This window comes from Mustela erminea, chromosome 7, assembly GCF_009829155.1.
Source record: "Mustela erminea isolate mMusErm1 chromosome 7, mMusErm1.Pri, whole genome shotgun sequence".
NCBI lineage: Eukaryota > Metazoa > Chordata > Mammalia > Carnivora > Mustelidae > Mustela > Mustela erminea.
This window is the reverse complement of record NC_045620.1, coordinates 12,060,954-12,079,057: the sequence shown is the minus strand read 5'-3', so window position 1 is coordinate 12,079,057 and position 18,104 is coordinate 12,060,954. Positions and strand designations below refer to the sequence as shown.

The following is an 18,104-nucleotide window of genomic DNA, read 5'->3' as shown; positions in this document are numbered from 1 at the left end:
GCTCGGGTCATAATCTCGGGGTCCTGGGATTGAACCCCACCTCGGGCTCTCTGCTCAGCGGAGAGCCTGCTTCCTCCTCTCTCTCTGCCTGCCTTTCTACCTACTTGTGATCTCTGTCTGTCAAATAAATAAATAAAATCTTTAAAAACAAATTGGGGGCATAAGCCAATTTTAACTGGGTTTTCATTCACTTATAATTAAATAATCCTAAGGATACAATCATTACTACCATTTGCTGCCACTCTTATTAGGATCGTTACTTTAGATCAGGAGTTGGCAAACGTGGCCCCAGGGCTGGATCCAGCCCGCTGCCTGTTTTGTAAATAAGGTTTTACTGGAACACAGCCATGCTCACTCCTTTGCATATGATCTAGGGGCAAAACAGAGTCGCTGTGACAGAGAGTGCGTGATTCAAAAAGGCAAAAATCTGGCCCTGTATAGAAAACATTTGGTGATCCCAGAGTTACCCCAGCTGTTATGAGCAGCTAACCCAGGCAACACAACACGGGTTGGCGTGAAGCTCTCTTGTATCCAGAGATTCACAAGCCTGGGCTGGGTGGAAGGGAAGGTGACAAGCACACTTACCAAAAGGAAGGCGCGCACAGTGGGGATCTTGTTCAGCTCCACAAGCAACCGCAGGGCCTTCTCATGGTTGCTGCAGTACTCCTCATACACGCAGAATTTGTCCTTCTGCAAGACAAGGACAGAGTCTGTGGGAGAGAGCCCGTGGCGGGAAAGGAGACGCACTGATAGGCATCCATGGCTGGGCCAGCCTGGGAGGAGCCCCAGACCCAGGGCGACCACGGAGCAGGAGGGACCTCAGATAGGGTGCCGTCCACTCACTGTGGGCCTCGCAGCCTCCACTCCTACCCTGAGTCTGCGCCCAGCAGCCTGAGTAACCTTTCAGGAAGCAGCACGGCCCAGGGTCAAGTGCACAAACTCAGAGCCAGAGGCCTGGGCTTGCAATCCTGGCTCTGCATTTAAGTATGAACTCGGACAAGTTCCCTGGCCTTTCTGTGGCCTTTCTGTGCCTCCACCTCCTCATCAGGAAGGTGGAGTTATTCAGTTAATTCACGGGGTTGTTAGAGGGATTAAATGAGTTAAACGTAAGGCTTTGGCATATGCTAAGTTCTCCATAAATGTCCATCCTTTGCACTAAATTGCAAGTCAGGCTGTGTCACACCCCTGCTGAAAACCCCCCAGTGGTATTCCACTGCACTACAAAAGAAACCCAACACTTGATTATGAATTTCAAGGGCCAGATAATGTGACCCTGTCTTTCTCTGACCTCATCTCACTGGGCTTCCAGCTACTCCTCGTATTCGCCAGCCTATTCCTACCTCAGGGCCTTTGCACTTGCCATACCCGCTACCCAGAACATTTTTCCCCCCAAGCCTGGCTACTCCCCAACTCAGATTCCACCTCCTCAAACAACACCTGGGCGACCCTAGCTAAAGCAGCCAGACAGGTGTAATCTGGAATGATTCAGATTATTTGTTTATCTGTCTATTCCCACACAGCAGTCAACTCCCTGAAGGCAGTGACCACAGCTATCTTGTTCACTGAGGTAGCCTCCGATTTTGGCACAGTGGCTGGCACACAGTAGGGCCTCAGTGAACATGTGCTAACCAGCTGGAGTTTAAACACCTACTATGTGCAATGCCTTGTATATATGAACCTGAAAAATCTAAAGAAGGCTCAGGAATTTGGGGGGCTGGGCGGGGGGGAGTAGAACCCTGGTCGCTGCTACACAGCAGTGGCACTCTTGAGGCAAGGGGATAGCTCTGTTGACCTCCAAATGCCCCTAAGCCCGAAGCTGGACTCCATCCAATCTAGAGGTCACCTGTGGGTCACCAGGTCTCTAACCATCAGTCAGGGCTTCCGGCACTCACAGGAAGCTCTGCAGTGAGCATCCTCAGCTCCAAAAGGCTCAGAGAACACCACCTCCCAGCCTGCCAAACCTTAAATAAGGATGTCCTGGGTAAGGCCACGGGACAGGAAGGGCTGAAGGGCTTCCACCTCGGGCTGAGGGTTGGGCAGGAGACCCCAAGAAGCTAAGGAAGGAAGAGGTGGCCTAGCAAAGCCAGCCAGTCATGTTGCTTCTAAACAAAGCCACTGTCGCCCTGCTGATGGAGTAGCTGCAGGAAAGAGCAAACCAAAGAGGAGGGAGGATGGGTTTCAGAATCAGTAAGCTGCCCCAGCCCGCTCCAACCCAGCTCTTGGGGCAGTGAGTGCACAACCTGAGCAGATGTGCTCCGCAGCGAAGGGCCCACAGCCACAGCTAAAGGCCAACATGGCAGAGTGTGTGCTAACCCCTTGGTCCCTGCCACACTCTGCCCTCCTGGAATGCAGGGACACTCAGGCATTCCTCACCACGACCTGACAGGTAATGACTATCTCCCCACTGTCATAGGGGAAAACCGAGGCCAAGTCACAGGCCCAAGGGCTCATGCCTGGTGAAGCGGGAGCACCAGGGCTTGACCCCTTGGAGCCCCCTTGCTGATGTGCAGCTCCAGGTCACGGCAAAAGATGGGGACGGGAGGAAAAGGCCAAAGCGGACAAATCTCGAGCCACAGATCCACAAACTAAGCTCAGAGGGGGGGCTAGAGATAATGGGGACAAGCTTAGAGTGACTCTAGAACTACACCCCCTGGATCATAAGCCCAGCCCCGTGCTCCCTGAGTAGTGGAGAGCCCTGGGCAAGCTGCTTCACCTCTGTCTGCCTCGGTTCCCTCATCCACAACACACACCATGTCAGCCCCCCGCTTCCTGGAGCGGCTGGTGAGGTAAGTGATCCACGGAGAATGAGGAGGTCAGTGCCAGGCACACGTGGACTCTATAAGACATCTCAAAATCCTTAGAAGTCTAGGCTACACACACAACCAATAAACATGAATCAACAGAGAAAAATACCAAAACAAACAATGTCACGACTATCCAGGACAAGCCACCCTGACACACACTCCGAGGAGCGGCTAAACACTCTATAATATCATAAGACCACAAGCAACATCTCCAGACACCACGGCCCGCGTTGGCGCACACACAGGAACACGCGCCGCATCCCCAATGACCTCCTCCCTCGGCCGGTGCCTGCAGATCCATGAGGACAGGGAAGGAGAAGAGGGGACCCCAGTGACCCCCACACTGCCCAAGCAGACCTCTTTCCATTTCCACTGTCTCCAGTGAGCCCAGGGGACTCCTGAGGCCAGTGGAGACTGGTCAGGACAAGTCTGGACTGCAGGGGTTCACCCAAGCAAGGAAAAAGATGTGGACAGGGGTCTGCCAGAGACATGGGGAGCCAGGCCTCCGGGGGCAGACTATGGTGAGGTGGGCTGCGGAGAAGGGGGAAAGGGGCCTGTCTGGAGCCTGTTCCTGCAGAGAAGGTCTGCAGGACTCTACAGCGGGGGCTGGGCTCTGAATGCAGGCACAGGGATGACAGCAGGAGGTCCCAACCGTATGTAACCAGCTCTAGAAAAAAACTGCTCCGCAGCCAGAAGACCTTAACATTTCCTGGGGCCACAGACCCCCACTATCAGTCCTATTTATAGATAAGCTACCAGAGCCTCCGGGGCTCTATCAGCATCAACCTGTAAGCCCAAGTGCAAGTTCTCCAGCCACATTCAGAGTCCAGCTCCCCAGGCTGCCGGCTCTCTGTCTGTCACGTTTCGGAGCCCCTGCATTCTTGTCCAGAAGGTACAGACAACAATAGCGTCTCCACCATAAGGTGGTTGTGAGGGTTACTGGGTGAATACACCGTAAAGGCTGAAAATGGCCCACAGCGAGGGCTCACTAAATATTAGCTGTTCTTCTTGGGGCTGCTGTTACTATTAGGACGTCGGCAAGTTCATTACCCCACAGTGAACAGGTCTATGACAGGGCGGAACAGGGAGTGGGTCGGTTCTGATGGCGGAAGAAGGGGCGGGCAGAGTGGGGGGGAAGGGAGCCGAGTGAGCTCACAGGTTGAGAACAGGCCACCGGGGAAAGGACCGGGCCAATCCAGGGAACGCAGAAGGCCCAGACCCCCAGGACATGTTACTCCTCAGCTGCGCACTGTCCATCTCCCACCCCTCCACGCTGCCCCCCACCCCTGCCCCGGGCCACTGTGAGCTCCACGGGGGCAGGCTTTGCATCCGCTGCGTCTCTGCTGGAGCCCCAGTGGGGACAGCAGGCACCCTGAATGAAAGCAAGAAAGCACGAAGAGGAACTGAGAGGAGCCCAACAGGCCTCCAGCCAGCCCCACGCTTCTTCCAGATAACCCTGCTCTATAGCGACTGTGCCCCGGGCTCTTTGCGGGACCATGTCTTGTCTTTTACCCAAGCAGCCACTCCCCGCTATTCCAGTCATGGCCCCCAATTTCTCCCCTGGGATCCACCTCCTCCACTTGGGAGCCCACAGACCCCACTCCACTCCCAGGCACCACAAGTGAGCATATGACCCAAGTCAAACCAACCAGAGAGCTCCCTGTCCTGGCAGCCATGGCCACATGACCCAAGCTGGGCAAGAACAGCCCTCAAAGACTCATGTCGGAATTACCGTGAAGAGAAGCTCTCTTTGATCCGTCCCTGCTGTAGCAGGCAGAGTGTCAGCCTGAAACTGCCGAGGGTCACCCCTCCCACCCTATGGGGCATAAAGTAACCCCCCGAACACAGCCCTCAAAGAATGAAGCCAACACAGAGGAAATTAGGGCCCAAAGATACAGACCAAGTCCTGGAAACACCATATGGGGCCCTGGATCCAGCTATGCCTAAAGCCCACTCACTGGAGTATTTCATTTGTATGTGCCGTATGCACTGTAAAGTCTTTTTCGATTGTTTAAACCTATTTGAATTGGTAGTTTTGTCACTTCCAATGAAGACAGTCCTCATAAATGCACACTCTGAAAGGGGGAGGAAAATGAAAAATTGGACCCAAGTCTGGCGAAGTGACAGGGTCTCCCTGTCCATCTCCATCTGTACGATGAAAAGTTTGAGCCAGAAAGCAGAAGCAAATCTGTCTGTTTTCACATGCCAACCCCAATCGATGAACAGCACTGGCTGGAACACTGGTGAGAAGGATTCTGGAGCCGCCCTAGGGAGCCCGGAGGCAGAATGCTGTGATTGATTAGTAATGTCTGCCATGGCTGCAGGAGAGGAGAGTAAGGGAGTGATAAGGTCACTGCAGGTTTGCCATTCCTCATCCACCGAGCCCCTTCTCTGACGTGCTCTGCAGCGTCCTCCTCTCCTTCAGCTTGAAAAAAGGGCAGGGGACCAAAGGCTCGAGGCTTGGAGCGGTTAAATTTAGCAAATGGGCAACACCCCTTCCTCAAACCATGCCCAGCCCCTCCCCCCGGCCTTTCACGGAGCCCCATCCCAGCTGCGTCTCAGGCCTGAGACCCTGCAGATATGGAAACGCTGCTTTTCACAGCTAAGAGCTCAAGCGTTCAATTTCCCCCTAGAGGCCCCACATGGGGTTTTGATTGTCGTGCCAAGAAGAAACGGACAAGCAGTTATGCACACACAGATGTGGCGGGTGGGGAACGGGTGGCTGTGGGTTTGGGCTGTGAAGGAGAAGATGTGGACAGGTGCCAGATGGGGACATCTGGGGAAGAGGGGTGAGCCCCAGGGGAGGGCTCAAGGATTGTCAGAGGTGATGGCTGCTGTCCACAGTCACCCACAGAGTGACACATACTCCACGGAGGCCATGTGCTCCAAACCACTCACTTCACACCCAAAAGGCCTGAGACTCAGAGAAGGGAAGGCGCTGGCCATGTAGACATCTGCTCCGGTGCGGAGGGGAGCCTGAGCTCCAGGTCTCACTTTCACAAGGGTTTCCCCAGCTTCTCGTCTGCCTATCCACACAGCTTGGGATGTGCAGACCACGTGACCTCCCTGCTAAAAACCTACACCTCTTAGAATAAGATCCCTCTGGCACCCGCCCCGTGGCACCCCTGCCCTCCGTCCATCACTCACTCTGCTCCGGCCACAACAGGCTGCCTGCCTTCCTCCTGCGTACATGCCTGTCCCAGTCTGGGGCCTCTGCCCTTGCTAGTCTCAGCCTCTGGAATGTCCCTCCCCAAGATCTTCCCATTTCACTGCATTTCAGAGGCCTGCCCTGCCCAGGGTTGCCAGACAAAACACAAGACACCGAGCTGAATTCAAAATTTCAGATGAACAAACGAATCATTTCTTAGTATATCTCAAATAGTGCATGAGACATGCATATGCTAAAAAAATTATCTGTCATTTACCAAATGTACTAGTGTTCTTGTTTGCTCAGTCTAGCAACCCTGTCCCTGACCTCCCAATCTCAATCTCGAGCAGAGTCAGCCCTTGTCACCTCCATATTTTATATTCTTCACAGCCCGTGTCCCCAGCCCACGAGCCTCAGGGCAGCAAACACAAGCTCATCTCATAAAGGGCAGCAACCTCGGGCCCAAGTACAGTGCCGGGGACACAGCAAGTGTTTCATATGTATTTCAGGACACTTCTCATGTAAGATGGTGACAACATGAGCCTGAGGCCAGATTACAATGGCTCCAAATCCGGGCTCTAGCTCTCACGAGCTATGTAAGTCACACTAGGACTCACCCTCTCTGGGCCTCGGTACCCCCGTGTCCAAAGTGAGAACAATAATAGTACACACTGTTGAAGGCTGTTGTGAAGCCTGAATGAATGAAAATATGTAAAAGCACTGCGAACAGCACCCAGCGCAATGAGAATGTCTGTGTCAGTGTGTAATCAATTCGGTAGTTAGTGGTTGGGTTTTAGGGTGCCCACGGCCCCCTTCCTCCAACCATCCCCTCACCATTCCAAGCAACTTGGCAATCCTGCAGGAAGACAGAGGCTCCTATGAAAAGCCTCGGCCTCTCTGACTGGCAGCTGAAGTGGGACCCTAAGACACCCTCATGGGTTATGGGCTGGCCAGGCTGGGACTCACACTCAGGTCTGTGTGAGCCAAGGCCACCCTCTTGGCCCCGGCTACCCCTGTTGGTCACTCTGTAGCAGAAGGGCCCTGCCAGACCAGGAGGTCAGGGGAACCCCAGGACACAGGCATTCAGCAGGGAGCCCTGAGGAAATGGGAGCCACACACTACGTGCCACTGAGGGGAGGGAGAGCCCAGTAAGAACAGACCCAGTCTGCTGGGCCTGAACTGCTTCCCATCGCTCCCAGGGGGGCAGAGGCTGGGCCTGCCTGCCACCCGCCGCCCCACCTCCCAGACAGGCCTGCCAAGGAAGCTGGGGACGAAGCCCACTTCCCCAAAGCTGCAGCCCATGACAGGGGCGGTCTGGGCCACTGAACTCACGAATTTTAAGAAAACGTTCCCAAGTTCATGCTGAGACTGAGGCTCGGGATGTAAACAGTACTCCAAGGCAGCCAAGAAATCCTTATGAACTTCTAAGATGTCTTCGATGTTTGAGAACAGGACCTGTGAGGAAGAGGGAGGCCCAAGGACCGTGTTAACCAAGGCATAGAGGGAGGGCAAAATCAAGCAAAAACAGGAAAAAAAAACCATAACCCCGAGTGTAGGTGAGGATATAACGATGCAACAGGCACTCCGATAGGCTGGAGCCAGTTAACCACTAATAAAAATAATGCTAAACCAAAATATGGTCAACGTTAATTCTGCAGGATTCATGCCTAATCCTGGGCTAAGAACTTCACAGGCATTATGGCACCCAGGGCTCGCTGCAGGCCCACAATGTAGAGACGACTGTCGCTCCCCATTTACAGATGAAGAGCAGGGACCCAGAGTAAATTAACATTCTCAAGGTCGCACAGTCCAGTAAGCAACGGAACCGAGGCGCACACTCAGCATGCAGTGAATTTTATATGAAGACATTTAACAGTTTTCATCGTGGCCAGACCACCAGCACGTCCAATCAAAAGGCTGATTTTTTAAAACAATGAGGGTACGTCCACGCACCTATTAAAATGATGTGGCCAAAGAAAACAGGATGGGGAAGGATGTCCGAAATACGCTGTGTACACGTGCACACACAATACGGGAGTGCCTTTTCCCCCCTAGGAATCTACAAAGTTTGAAATGCATGTACCATCTGACCCAGCAATTCCACATTGTAGAATTCAGCCTGTCAGTCAGTAGTCTCCGAACAGGGACAATTGTGTATCCCACAATCACAGATTTCCTAGGTAGAGGCTGAGGATGCTATTAAACACCCTACAACACACAGGCAGCCCCCAGAGCAGAGAATTCTCCAGACCAATGTGTTAATAATGCCAAGTGAAGAGCCTGGTGGACAGACAAGGACATACTCCAGCCCTATTTGCAAAAGCAAAAAACTGGGAAAAAGGCAAATGTCCAAAGGGGGACTCCTACTCATCAAATAAAATAGTTAAATAAACTGGACAGGTTATAATCAAATAAATTCTATATGCTGAGATGCTATACAGCCTATAAAAAGAATCTGCAGCTCTATGGATAGAGATATGGAATCCTGGAATGGTCTTCAATATACATTATTAAGTGTGGGGGTGCGGATCATGGTGCCTAGCAAGATTCCAGCATGGACCCATTTGTATTCCTTTAGGGGGAAAAAAAAAAAAAGACAGGGGCACCTGGGTGGCTCAGTCAGTTAAGGATCTGCCTTTGGCTCAGGTCATGATCTCAGGGTCCTGGGACTGAGCCCCACATTGGGCTCCCTGCTCAGTGGGGAGCCTGCTTCTCCCTCTCCCTCTGCCCCACCTCAGCTCCTGCTCTCCCCCACCTCAAATAAATAAAATCTCTTTAAAAAAATACATTTAAATTCAAAAAAAAAATTTTTTAAAGGCCATTCCTCTCCCTAAGCTGGCGAAAGCAGAGACTGTCTGAATGAAGAGTCAAGCTGGTACCCGCAGGGACCGCTGGGAAAGAGAACTAGGAAGACCTTCGGTTATTCACTTAAGGTCCTTTTCACTGCATAAATTCTTTTTTCCCCTCTTTTCTTAAAAATGAGGTGCATTTTTTTTTTTTAATTTTGAAGAAGGTACCCACGTGGTTCAAAAACTAAAACACAGTACAGCAACGTGGTTTAAAAACTAAAACACAGTACAGCGAATCCAGTAAGGAGATCCGCCCCCCAACCCAGCCTTCCCACTGGGGCTCACAGCAGGGGTAACCAGTGTTACTACTGGTTCCTGGTTCCCTCTAGGGTTCCTTCCTCATTTGTTCAGCAAATACAGACCGAGCACCTGCTGTGTACCAGGCACTGTTAGGGGCCCTGGGGGGATCCAGCAGGGAACAGACAAGCGCATGCCTCCACGGAGGTGACATTCTAATGGAAGGGGACGGACAAGAAACAAAAAGTTAAAATAGAATGTTCTGGGAAGTCAGAAGCACTAAAGACCAAAGTGAAACAGGAAGGGAGTCCCAGGGAGGAGTGGAGGGCCAGGGACAGACCCTTTGAGAAGGTGACATCTGAGTCAAGAGCTCAAGGAATGAAGACTAACCCCACCAACCTTCGGAATGCACCAGAAAGTCTGCAGAGGGAGCTGGCCCGTGGGTGGGCAGGGAAGGCAGAGAGGTGAGACCATTCCTCAAAGGCGGCACTGTGAGGGGGCCAGCGGGTGTCTTCCTCCTCTGCCTGGCCCTGGAGGACACTCATCAGGGAGGTGGGGGTGGGGGGAGTCACCTGCCCTGTCTGGTTCTGTTGCTCTCTCTCACTCTTTCCGGTTCACATGGTTAAATCGGCTTCTGGTAAAGTAGACAGCACAGATCCTACTGCCAGACGTCCTTCAAAGAACAGCGGCAAAATTTCAGAATAAATATTTGTCTCCCAAAAGAAACGAGAGCATGTATCCTCCAAAAGGCATACATAAGAATGGCCATAAAAGCCCAGAATAGGAAGTAACCCAAACACCCGTCAACAGGAGAATGGACCATAAATCACGGGACATTCGTACTATGGATTACGACCCAGCAATTAAAGTGACCAAGTCACAGCCACACATGACAACACGGGCAAATGTCACACACACAAACCAGTGAGCAAAAGGCACTAGATGTGAAAGAGCTCACTTTTAAATAAAGTTCGTGAACAGGCAAAACTCATCAGTGGCTCAGCTTTGAGGAGTGGGCATTTATGGGGCGGGGGATGGGGGACACAGAGCAGCCCACGGGGGCAGGAAATGCTCCGTCCTCACTGCGGTCGTGTCCACAGGCATGTCCGTATGTGACACTGCATCACGTCTGACATTCACAATGCACCCTTTCCTGTATGTGAATCTTAGCTCATTTAAAAAAAAAAAAAAGTAATTTTTTAAAAACTGTCATAGGGCGCCTGGGTGGCTCAGTGGGTTAAGCCGCTGCCTTCGGCTCAGGTCATGATCTCAGGGTCCTGGGATCGAGTCCCACATTGGGCTCTCTGCTCAGCAGGGAGCCTGCTTCCTCCTCTCTCTCACTGCCTGCCTCTCTGCCTACTTGTGATCTCTGTCAAATAAATAAATAAAATCTTTTAAAAAAATTAAAAAATTAAAAACTGTCATAAGTTACAATTCAAAAATTCTAGTAATCTTTACATTGCAATTAAGAAATCAATTGTTAAGAAATACACATCATAAACAGCGGGTCCCCGGTAAATATTTGCTGAACGAAGAATGTGTGTGTGTGTGTGTGTGTGTGTAAAAGACTTAAATGCCAGCGCTGTCAGAGACCATCCGGGCAGCAAGACCTGAGCGGCTCTCTTTACATCTAAGTCTTAGCTTTCTTACCCAAGACGCTAGACTCAGCACTACACTCCATAAGGTTCCTGTCCAGACTAACCGAGACATGTGGGGGGAATGTCCTGCTGGATCAAGCCCTTTGTGTGCAATGCAAGTCAGGGACCTCTGACACCCACCCCACGCTGCCCCCGCTTGCCCCCTGGACCAGGGACCCCGGAGCCCCAAGAACTAAAGGCAGCTTCCCAGAGAGTGAGATCAGGCTGGAAAGCCAGGCCCGGGCAGGGCAGGGACCTCTGCCGTGCACACAGAGGGCCTATTGATGTCCTCCCGAAACTCCCCAGAGCCGCAGCCAAGACGAAGGCCGGACCCAATGACTCAACCGCTCTGCCTCGCCACTCAATGCCCAGTGCAGGGGCACAGGCCGGGGCTGCCAAGAGGGTGGCTGGAGGTGCCAACGCTCCCAGGGGCACTTGGGAAGGGATTTTCCACTGGCTCCATGCCAGGGGGCTTGGCACAGAGTAGGCTGGGAGACAGGATGGCCATGACGAGCAAGGAGACGAAGTCTCAAGTTGGCTGAGTCCTCCTGATGCCCACCAAGCGCAGAGCCCCCAGGGGCCGCAGGGAGCACAGGCTGTGGGAGGGCAAAGCCAGCTGCCAGCAGGGGGGTGGTCCTCCCACTCTGCCCCCCTGAGCTTCGCCCCTAGAGGAGCAAGGCACACCGCGGCAGGACCGTCTGCAAGGGGCTGGCCCAGCAGTACACACCTTGACATTCTCTTCGGTGAGGCCCTTCTCCACGGAGTCGGCCACGTTCTGCCGGATGCGATGCAGAAAGGCCTAGAGGAAGAGAAGCAAGGAGAGGTGAGCATCCAGGCCTCTGATCTCCCGGCGATGGCCTGACAGGAGGGCCACAGTTCCAGTGCCCCCGAGAAGGGACACGGGACGTGGGCAGGGAGTAAGAAAAAACCTACCTAGCTTCTGCATTAAACACACTGGAGTATCCCCACCCCATTCAGTCAACAGATGTTGACTGAGCATCTCCGACCTCAGGCCCTGTGACCTCAGGCCCTGTTCGGGGAACACAGCAACGCCCGGCCCTCAGGGAGACCCACCCCCTGTGCTCCTTACTCTCTCAGGTCAAAATTCACTTCCCTTCTTTTTTTTAATTCCTTTTTCAAAAATGTAACTTCCAAATAATAACATACTCACATGCTTCAAAAGTCAAAAACATAAAGAGTCAAAAATACAAAGAGCCTCTCTCCTGCACCCGGGGCCCCAGGGCATCTAGTCCTCCCCAGGGGAACCACAGCTGCTCATGTCCCGGGTCCCCTTCCAGAGAATCTTCATGCAAAAAATAACAAACGGGAAAATATATACTTATACACACATACACACCCGTGTTCTTATTTTTCCCCTTTCTTACACACCAAAAACACAGCAGCATACCCAGGCCACGCGGCACCTGCTTTTCCCACTTAATCCTGCTTAGAGATCCTCCCCATCCTTCCTAGGGAGCACCCGCATTCTCTGTTCCAGGTGCCCGGGATCCTGCTGTATGGACAGACCCCAGCTGTTGTGCCACTTTTTTCAGGGGCTCAGAAGAGAGGTCATCTCTGTCCTCTGTGATGTGGCAGACGACAAAGAGGGCAAAGGAGTGTCGGGGACCGCGGAGAGCTGGCAAGCACGTCCCATCGAAGGGGGATGGCCGCTTCTCCCTTCCAAGTGTGGTCAGGTGGGAAGGCGGCGGGCCCAGGGCCACCAGGTGTTCTGGCATTTTTCTCAACAGAAGCCAGAAATTAAGATTTTTTTTTTCTTTTGCACAAAGTCTCCCAGTTTTTAAATATCAGCAGAATATTGGTGGTTTTTGTGAGGAACCGGATTTTAGGGGTCGAGCATGATGGGGGGGCACCAGAATGGAGGGATGCAGCCGTGCTGATGAGAAATGACAGATGACGGTGGCCTGGCCCTTGTGGGGGAGGGATGGAGCTGTTGATGGAAAAACTACTGATAAGAACGCGGGGGCTGGGGGAGGGGGATGGGAGATGCACCCGAGGGAGACTGAGGCCCACACAGCAAACTCTGCCTGGCCTGTCCGCACTCGAGGACTTGGACCCAGGCTGACCTGGCATCAGCTATAGGCCATCCCCTGTGAAAATGACATCACAGTCCTGTCACAACCACAGGGCCATGAGGAGCTGCGGTGGCCCGTCGGGTGCCCTCCCTGCCACAGCTGATTATAGCAATGCGGATCTGCACGGGGTCCCCGCTGCAGAGCCCAGATGCAGGTTAATTAAGTGTGTCTCTGTGCCCATGCTTGTCTGGGGACATCTCCTAGTGGCGGGGAGATGGAGGGAACAGCCCGGACGGAAAAAAGCAGGGGCAGGCAGGCCAAGAGGAGGCTGACCGTCCACAGACGGCTGTCAGATCCTTTTCCATCAGCCAAGGATGTCAGTGTCTGTCACCGGGTGCCGGCCAGCCAAGGACTCGGGTCTCTTGGGGGTGGTGCACTGCGGCCTCACGTAGTGGGTCATGGAGAGGAAAGTCGACGACACAGAGCTGGGCAGAGCAGTCTCCGCCAGTCGCCTGGGTCCACAGTTAAGTCCCCAGCCTGGACTTCTCCCCTGAAGATTCCACACATCCCACCCAGACGCCGAGGGCATCCAAATCCTAGTTCCTGATCGTCCCTCCCAACCCAAACCACCCAAGCTCTTCCCAGCCGGACTGACGCCGCTGCCGCCTGCCGGGGGGCTCCAGCCAAAAACCCCCTGCTGTCCCAGTCACCCTCCACGCCTCTTTTTCTCGGGCACCCCACTTCTATCCATCAGCAAATTCTACCAGCTTTGTCTTCAACAGCTATTAAAAATCCAACCTTGGGGGCGTCTGGGTGGCTCAGTGGGTTGGACATCCAACTGCTGGTTTCCGCTCAGGCCATGATCTCATGGGTCGTGGGTTCGAGCCCCACATCAGGCTCCATGCTGGTGAGGAATCTGCCTGAAGAGTCTCCCTCTCCCTCTGCCCTTCCCCCTGCGTGTGCGTGCACCTTCTCTAGCTCTCTCAAATAAATAAATATTTCTTAAAAAAAAAAAAAAAAATCCAACCTCTTCTCTCCACCTCCATAGCCACCCCTGCCTCAGCCCAAGGCACCACCTTGTCCTGCCTAGACCAACGCAATCACCTCCTCCCTGTTCCCCCTCATTGCCCCCAAAGTCCTTTCTCCACACACAACCAGAGGAATCCTATTAAATATGTAAATCAAAGCCTGTCAATCCACAGCTTAAAATCCTGGATGGCTTCCTACTGTGCTTAAAAAAAAAAAACAAAAAACAAATCCTCCCTCAGCCCATGAGGCCCCCCTGACCTTGTCCTAGTTAATCTCTCTCCACACCTTCCAGCACTTTTTCACTCCACACCTCAACGCTCTTCAGTCCCACCATCATTCTATTTCTTCCACCTGCCAGGAGACACTCCTGCCTCAGGACCTATGCATGTGCTGCTCTTACTAGCAGGATATTCTTCCCCACATCTACATGGGTCAGCTCCTTCTTATCCATCAGGACTTAGCTCAAATGGCACCTCCACCAGGAAGCCCTCCTTCTCTTCATACACTCCCCACCTTCCCATCTTGCATTAAAAGTCTATTAAAGGGGGCGCCTGGGTGGCTCAGTGGGTTAAAGCCTCTGTCTTCGACTCAGGTCATGACCCCAGGGCTCTCTGCTCAGCAGGGAGCCTGCTTCCCTTCCTCTCTCTGCCTGCCTCTCTGCCTACTTGTGATCTCTGTCTGTCAAATAAATAAATAAAATCTTTAAAAAAAAAAAAAAAAAAGGTCTATTAAAGAGTGAGGTCAGGCAATCTACATCTGTTCCTCTGGGAAAGGCCAAGATAAGAAGGGAACATGGCTGGAATGAAACCTTTACCCCAATCCAACAATAAAGACCAGGTTTGGAAACTGACAGTTTGTGTTTAAGCAGAGATCCTCCTCTTTCCTGCTGTGTAACCTCAGGAAAATGCATTAGCCTCTCTGAGTCTCAGTTTAGTAATTCCCAAATAGGGGGATCACAGCAAGACCTCCCTACCTTTCAGAACACAACAGGATAAAGGGAATGGAAGCTCCATGAGGGTAGGGGGCTTGCCTCTCTTGTTCCCAGCTGCATCCCCAAGCATCCCCGTATGCCTGGCATACAGAAAGCACTGAACAATGAAAGGAAGGGGTGTGTGTGCCCGACACACAGCAGGAGCCTGCTGAAAGCCTGCTAACCTTTTTCTTTTAAAGGGTCACAGGGGCCGGGGACAGCGCTCCTAAAGGATGCTTCAGCAGGGGCAGTGCTGCCGGGAAGGCCAGCCTCTAGCCTCCTGGGACTGGAGGGAGACAAAGGCGCGCTGGCCCAGCATCGCTGGGGACAGCAGGAAGCTGGGAGTGCTGGCCTAGATCGGGGCTTCCTGTCCTGGTTTCTTCGAGCAAGCAAAGCTACCGCTATTGTGCTGGGACAATGAGAGGCTCGGGCCACCCACAGAGGAGCCGCAAACAGGCCTGCTTGATGGGCACAATGGGCAGCTCGTGACCCGGAAAGAATGGCTAGGCAGGGGCTCTGGGCCCAGCCCTTGCTCTGCCCAAGGCACGATCGGCTTTTCCAGGCGCTGCCAATGCCCTCCGTGCAGGCGGGGTGGTTAGAGGGAGTCTTGGGGGCGACTCCAGGTCCAAGCCTTGACAGCTCTGGAACACTCGGCCAGAAGCCGCTCTGTCTTGGGACCTCCCTTAGAGACGAGGCCATTCTCAGGATTCCCAGGGCTGCCTGAGACTCTGCTCTGGCCCCGCCATCTCTGTCCAGGCAGTGTCCGCGCCGTCGTGCTGCCTGTCCTCACACCTGCCCAAGCCCCCCTCTACTTTTGTTGACGATGATGATGGAACCAGTGAAGAATTTAGAAAGGCGCAGAGAAAAATCCACCCAATGGCCACAAACTCCACTTCGGCAAACCTTAACATTATCCCAAATTTGCTTTACACCATTTTCTGAAAGAAATTCATCAATCTGGGGGAGATGCAGACCAGGAAGGGGCATGAGGAAGCCCTGGGAGGTGCTGGAAATGTTCTATCACTTGATCTGAGCGGCGGTTCCGCAAGCCAATGCATATCCAAAGCCTCGCCCGTATGTACTTCATACACGTACCGTGTGAGTATCAACCTCAGTGCAGATCAGGAAGGAACGAATCATGGCAGAAAGAGGGGAGGCACTTGTGCACCTGCCCTCCTGCAAGCCACCCTCCCCTCCACCCACGTCCTGGATATGGGACTCCTCATTCCCATGCATGCCCTTTGCCCATTTAATGCACTTATGTGAATGGACAAGCGATAAAGAACACTGTTCCGCGGGTTTACGACGTTTCTGTAAGTGACACACTTTCAGCAACTTGCTTTTCTCACTCGACATCACATTTTCCACATTCACCCACGTTGTCATGCGTACCGGGCAGCACCTGCTCTCCAGACCCCACCCACATCCCTTGGTCCTCACCCCCAGGGTGCACGCCATCACCCCTCCAGCAGCCGGTCCCCCATCTCGGAGCCTGAGGGCCCTCTCCCCCATGCAGGGCAGACCAGACAGACAGGGGAGAAGCCTGAGGTGTGCTTCCCTGGAGGCCCACAGTGGTGACCTGCTAGACGACGCACCTTGCGTGGCCACCTTCCGCCCCCACTTCAATCCCTCGCTTGGCTGTGGATGGTTCCTGGCTGCTTCCTCCCAAACATACTAGTGCCCCTTGAATCAGTCTCTGGATCTGCTTCTGGGCAGCCCACCCAGGCTGAGGCCTCTGGTTGTTTGTTTCATTGCTGAGTGCTTAGAAGTATCACGAGGCAGAAGCTTAGGTGGTTCCAAATGTCCTTCCGACAAACAGCACTACGATGGGTAGTATGTCCCTGGGGCTCAGGCACTCCAGATCCTCCAAACGTACACTGAGAGCCCCTGAGGTTCAAGTGTGCAAATCCCCCCAGATGTGTACCCAGGTGTGGGACGGTTGGCCAGGGGTTAGAGATATGTTCAACTTGACTAGTTAACGCCAAACGGCTCTCTGCCATGATCGTACCACATACACTCCACCGGCGGCAGATGACAGTCCCCACGACTCCACACCTAGGTAGGGCAAATCCACTGGCTCTCGTTCTTTCATGTAATAAACACGTGCTGAGACTCCCACGGTACCCTCATTAGCTCACTTCGAACCCCACAACCAGCTTTCTGGGTAGCTAGTTTGGTCCCATTCTACAGGTGAGAAAAACTGAGGCCCCGAGGATGAGAAGCCTAACAGAAGGCATCGAGCCAGAAGTCAACAGAGCCCAACCCCAGCCCAGGAATGTCTAACTCCTGCTTGCTGCTCGGAGGGGACCAGAGAGGCTGCTTATTGGGCCCACGTGTCTCCAGGGCTCCCAGACACAACATGATCGATTAGTGATGTCTGCCACAGCTATGGCAGTGGCAGGGCAAGTAGGGCTGTGTGTTTGCCATCTCCAGAGAGCTCCTGCCGCATGGAGGAAGGCAGGGAGCGTGAGAGGCACTCACCTGAGGTCAAGCAAAAGATTAATGAGAAAACACAGATCAGACCAGGTCTCCTGATGGCAGGCTCCTACCTGCCCCACCTTGCCTCGGAGCAATGACTCCCAACTTGGAGGTGACCCTGCCCTCTGGAAGAGAAGACAATGCCCGTGGTTCCTGGGGTTGTCAAGACTAGGGATGTGAGCACTACTGGGTAGAGACCACTGATGCTGCTAACCATCCTCCACTGCCCAGGACGGGTCCCACAGAGAAGAATCTGGCCCCAAACGTCAGTAGCTCCAAGGGAGACTAACCCTGCCTTAGAAGAGGCTTTTCTAAAACCCAGAAAGACAAGACACTGCAAGATGAGGGCTCCTCCCACCCCTCACTCAGCCACAGGAGCTGTACACTCCTTTTGCCCCCACCCAGACCTCTGTGGTGGCCTCTCTGGCCCCAAGGGAGCTTTCTTCGCAGACGTTCAACTAGCAGGGGAGACTCCCCCTCCCCAGCTCACAGAGGTCTCCTCTCAGACCCAGAGAAAGGCGAGACTTGCCACATTCCCCACAGCCATTTGAACCCTGTCCCCCTTCCCAGAGTTGACTGGTCACTGTCGGCAGTGGCCTCACGGACAGAGTGACGTGTGGACCTCACTGTCTGGGAGCATCTCCCCCACAGAGCAGGAGCCGTCTCAGGGCCCAAGATGGTTTCATTCACTGCCCTATCCTCAGCCCACAGCAGGTGCTCAACAAAAGTGAGGAGGAACAGTGGGAGGGGGAAACTGAGGCAGGGGGGCCCAGAAGAGGCTCCAGAAGTAGCACTACAGAATTAGGAATACTAGAATAGTAACAGTAACAATAATAAAAGTAATAATAAAACACTTATTATTGTTTACTATCACGATCCCTTACATCGTGGGGCCCTACTCTGTGCCAGGTGCTGCGCC

General features: G+C 53.3%; 1 protein-coding gene across 2 annotated transcripts in view; it reads right to left on the bottom strand.

Moving 5' to 3' along the window:
- The window catches only part of PREX1 (phosphatidylinositol-3,4,5-trisphosphate dependent Rac exchange factor 1), a 176,228-nt gene that overhangs the window by 90,846 nt on the left and 67,278 nt on the right, over positions 1-18,104 (bottom strand). For both annotated transcript variants that reach the window (XM_032350412.1, XM_032350413.1), the window contains exons 2-4: positions 11,403-11,474; positions 7,285-7,407; positions 586-690 (exon numbers count right to left, since the gene is read on the bottom strand). In XM_032350412.1, coding sequence (XP_032206303.1) covers positions 586-690; positions 7,285-7,407; positions 11,403-11,474 — 300 coding nt within the window. The remainder of the gene's footprint in view (positions 1-585; positions 691-7,284; positions 7,408-11,402; positions 11,475-18,104) is intronic.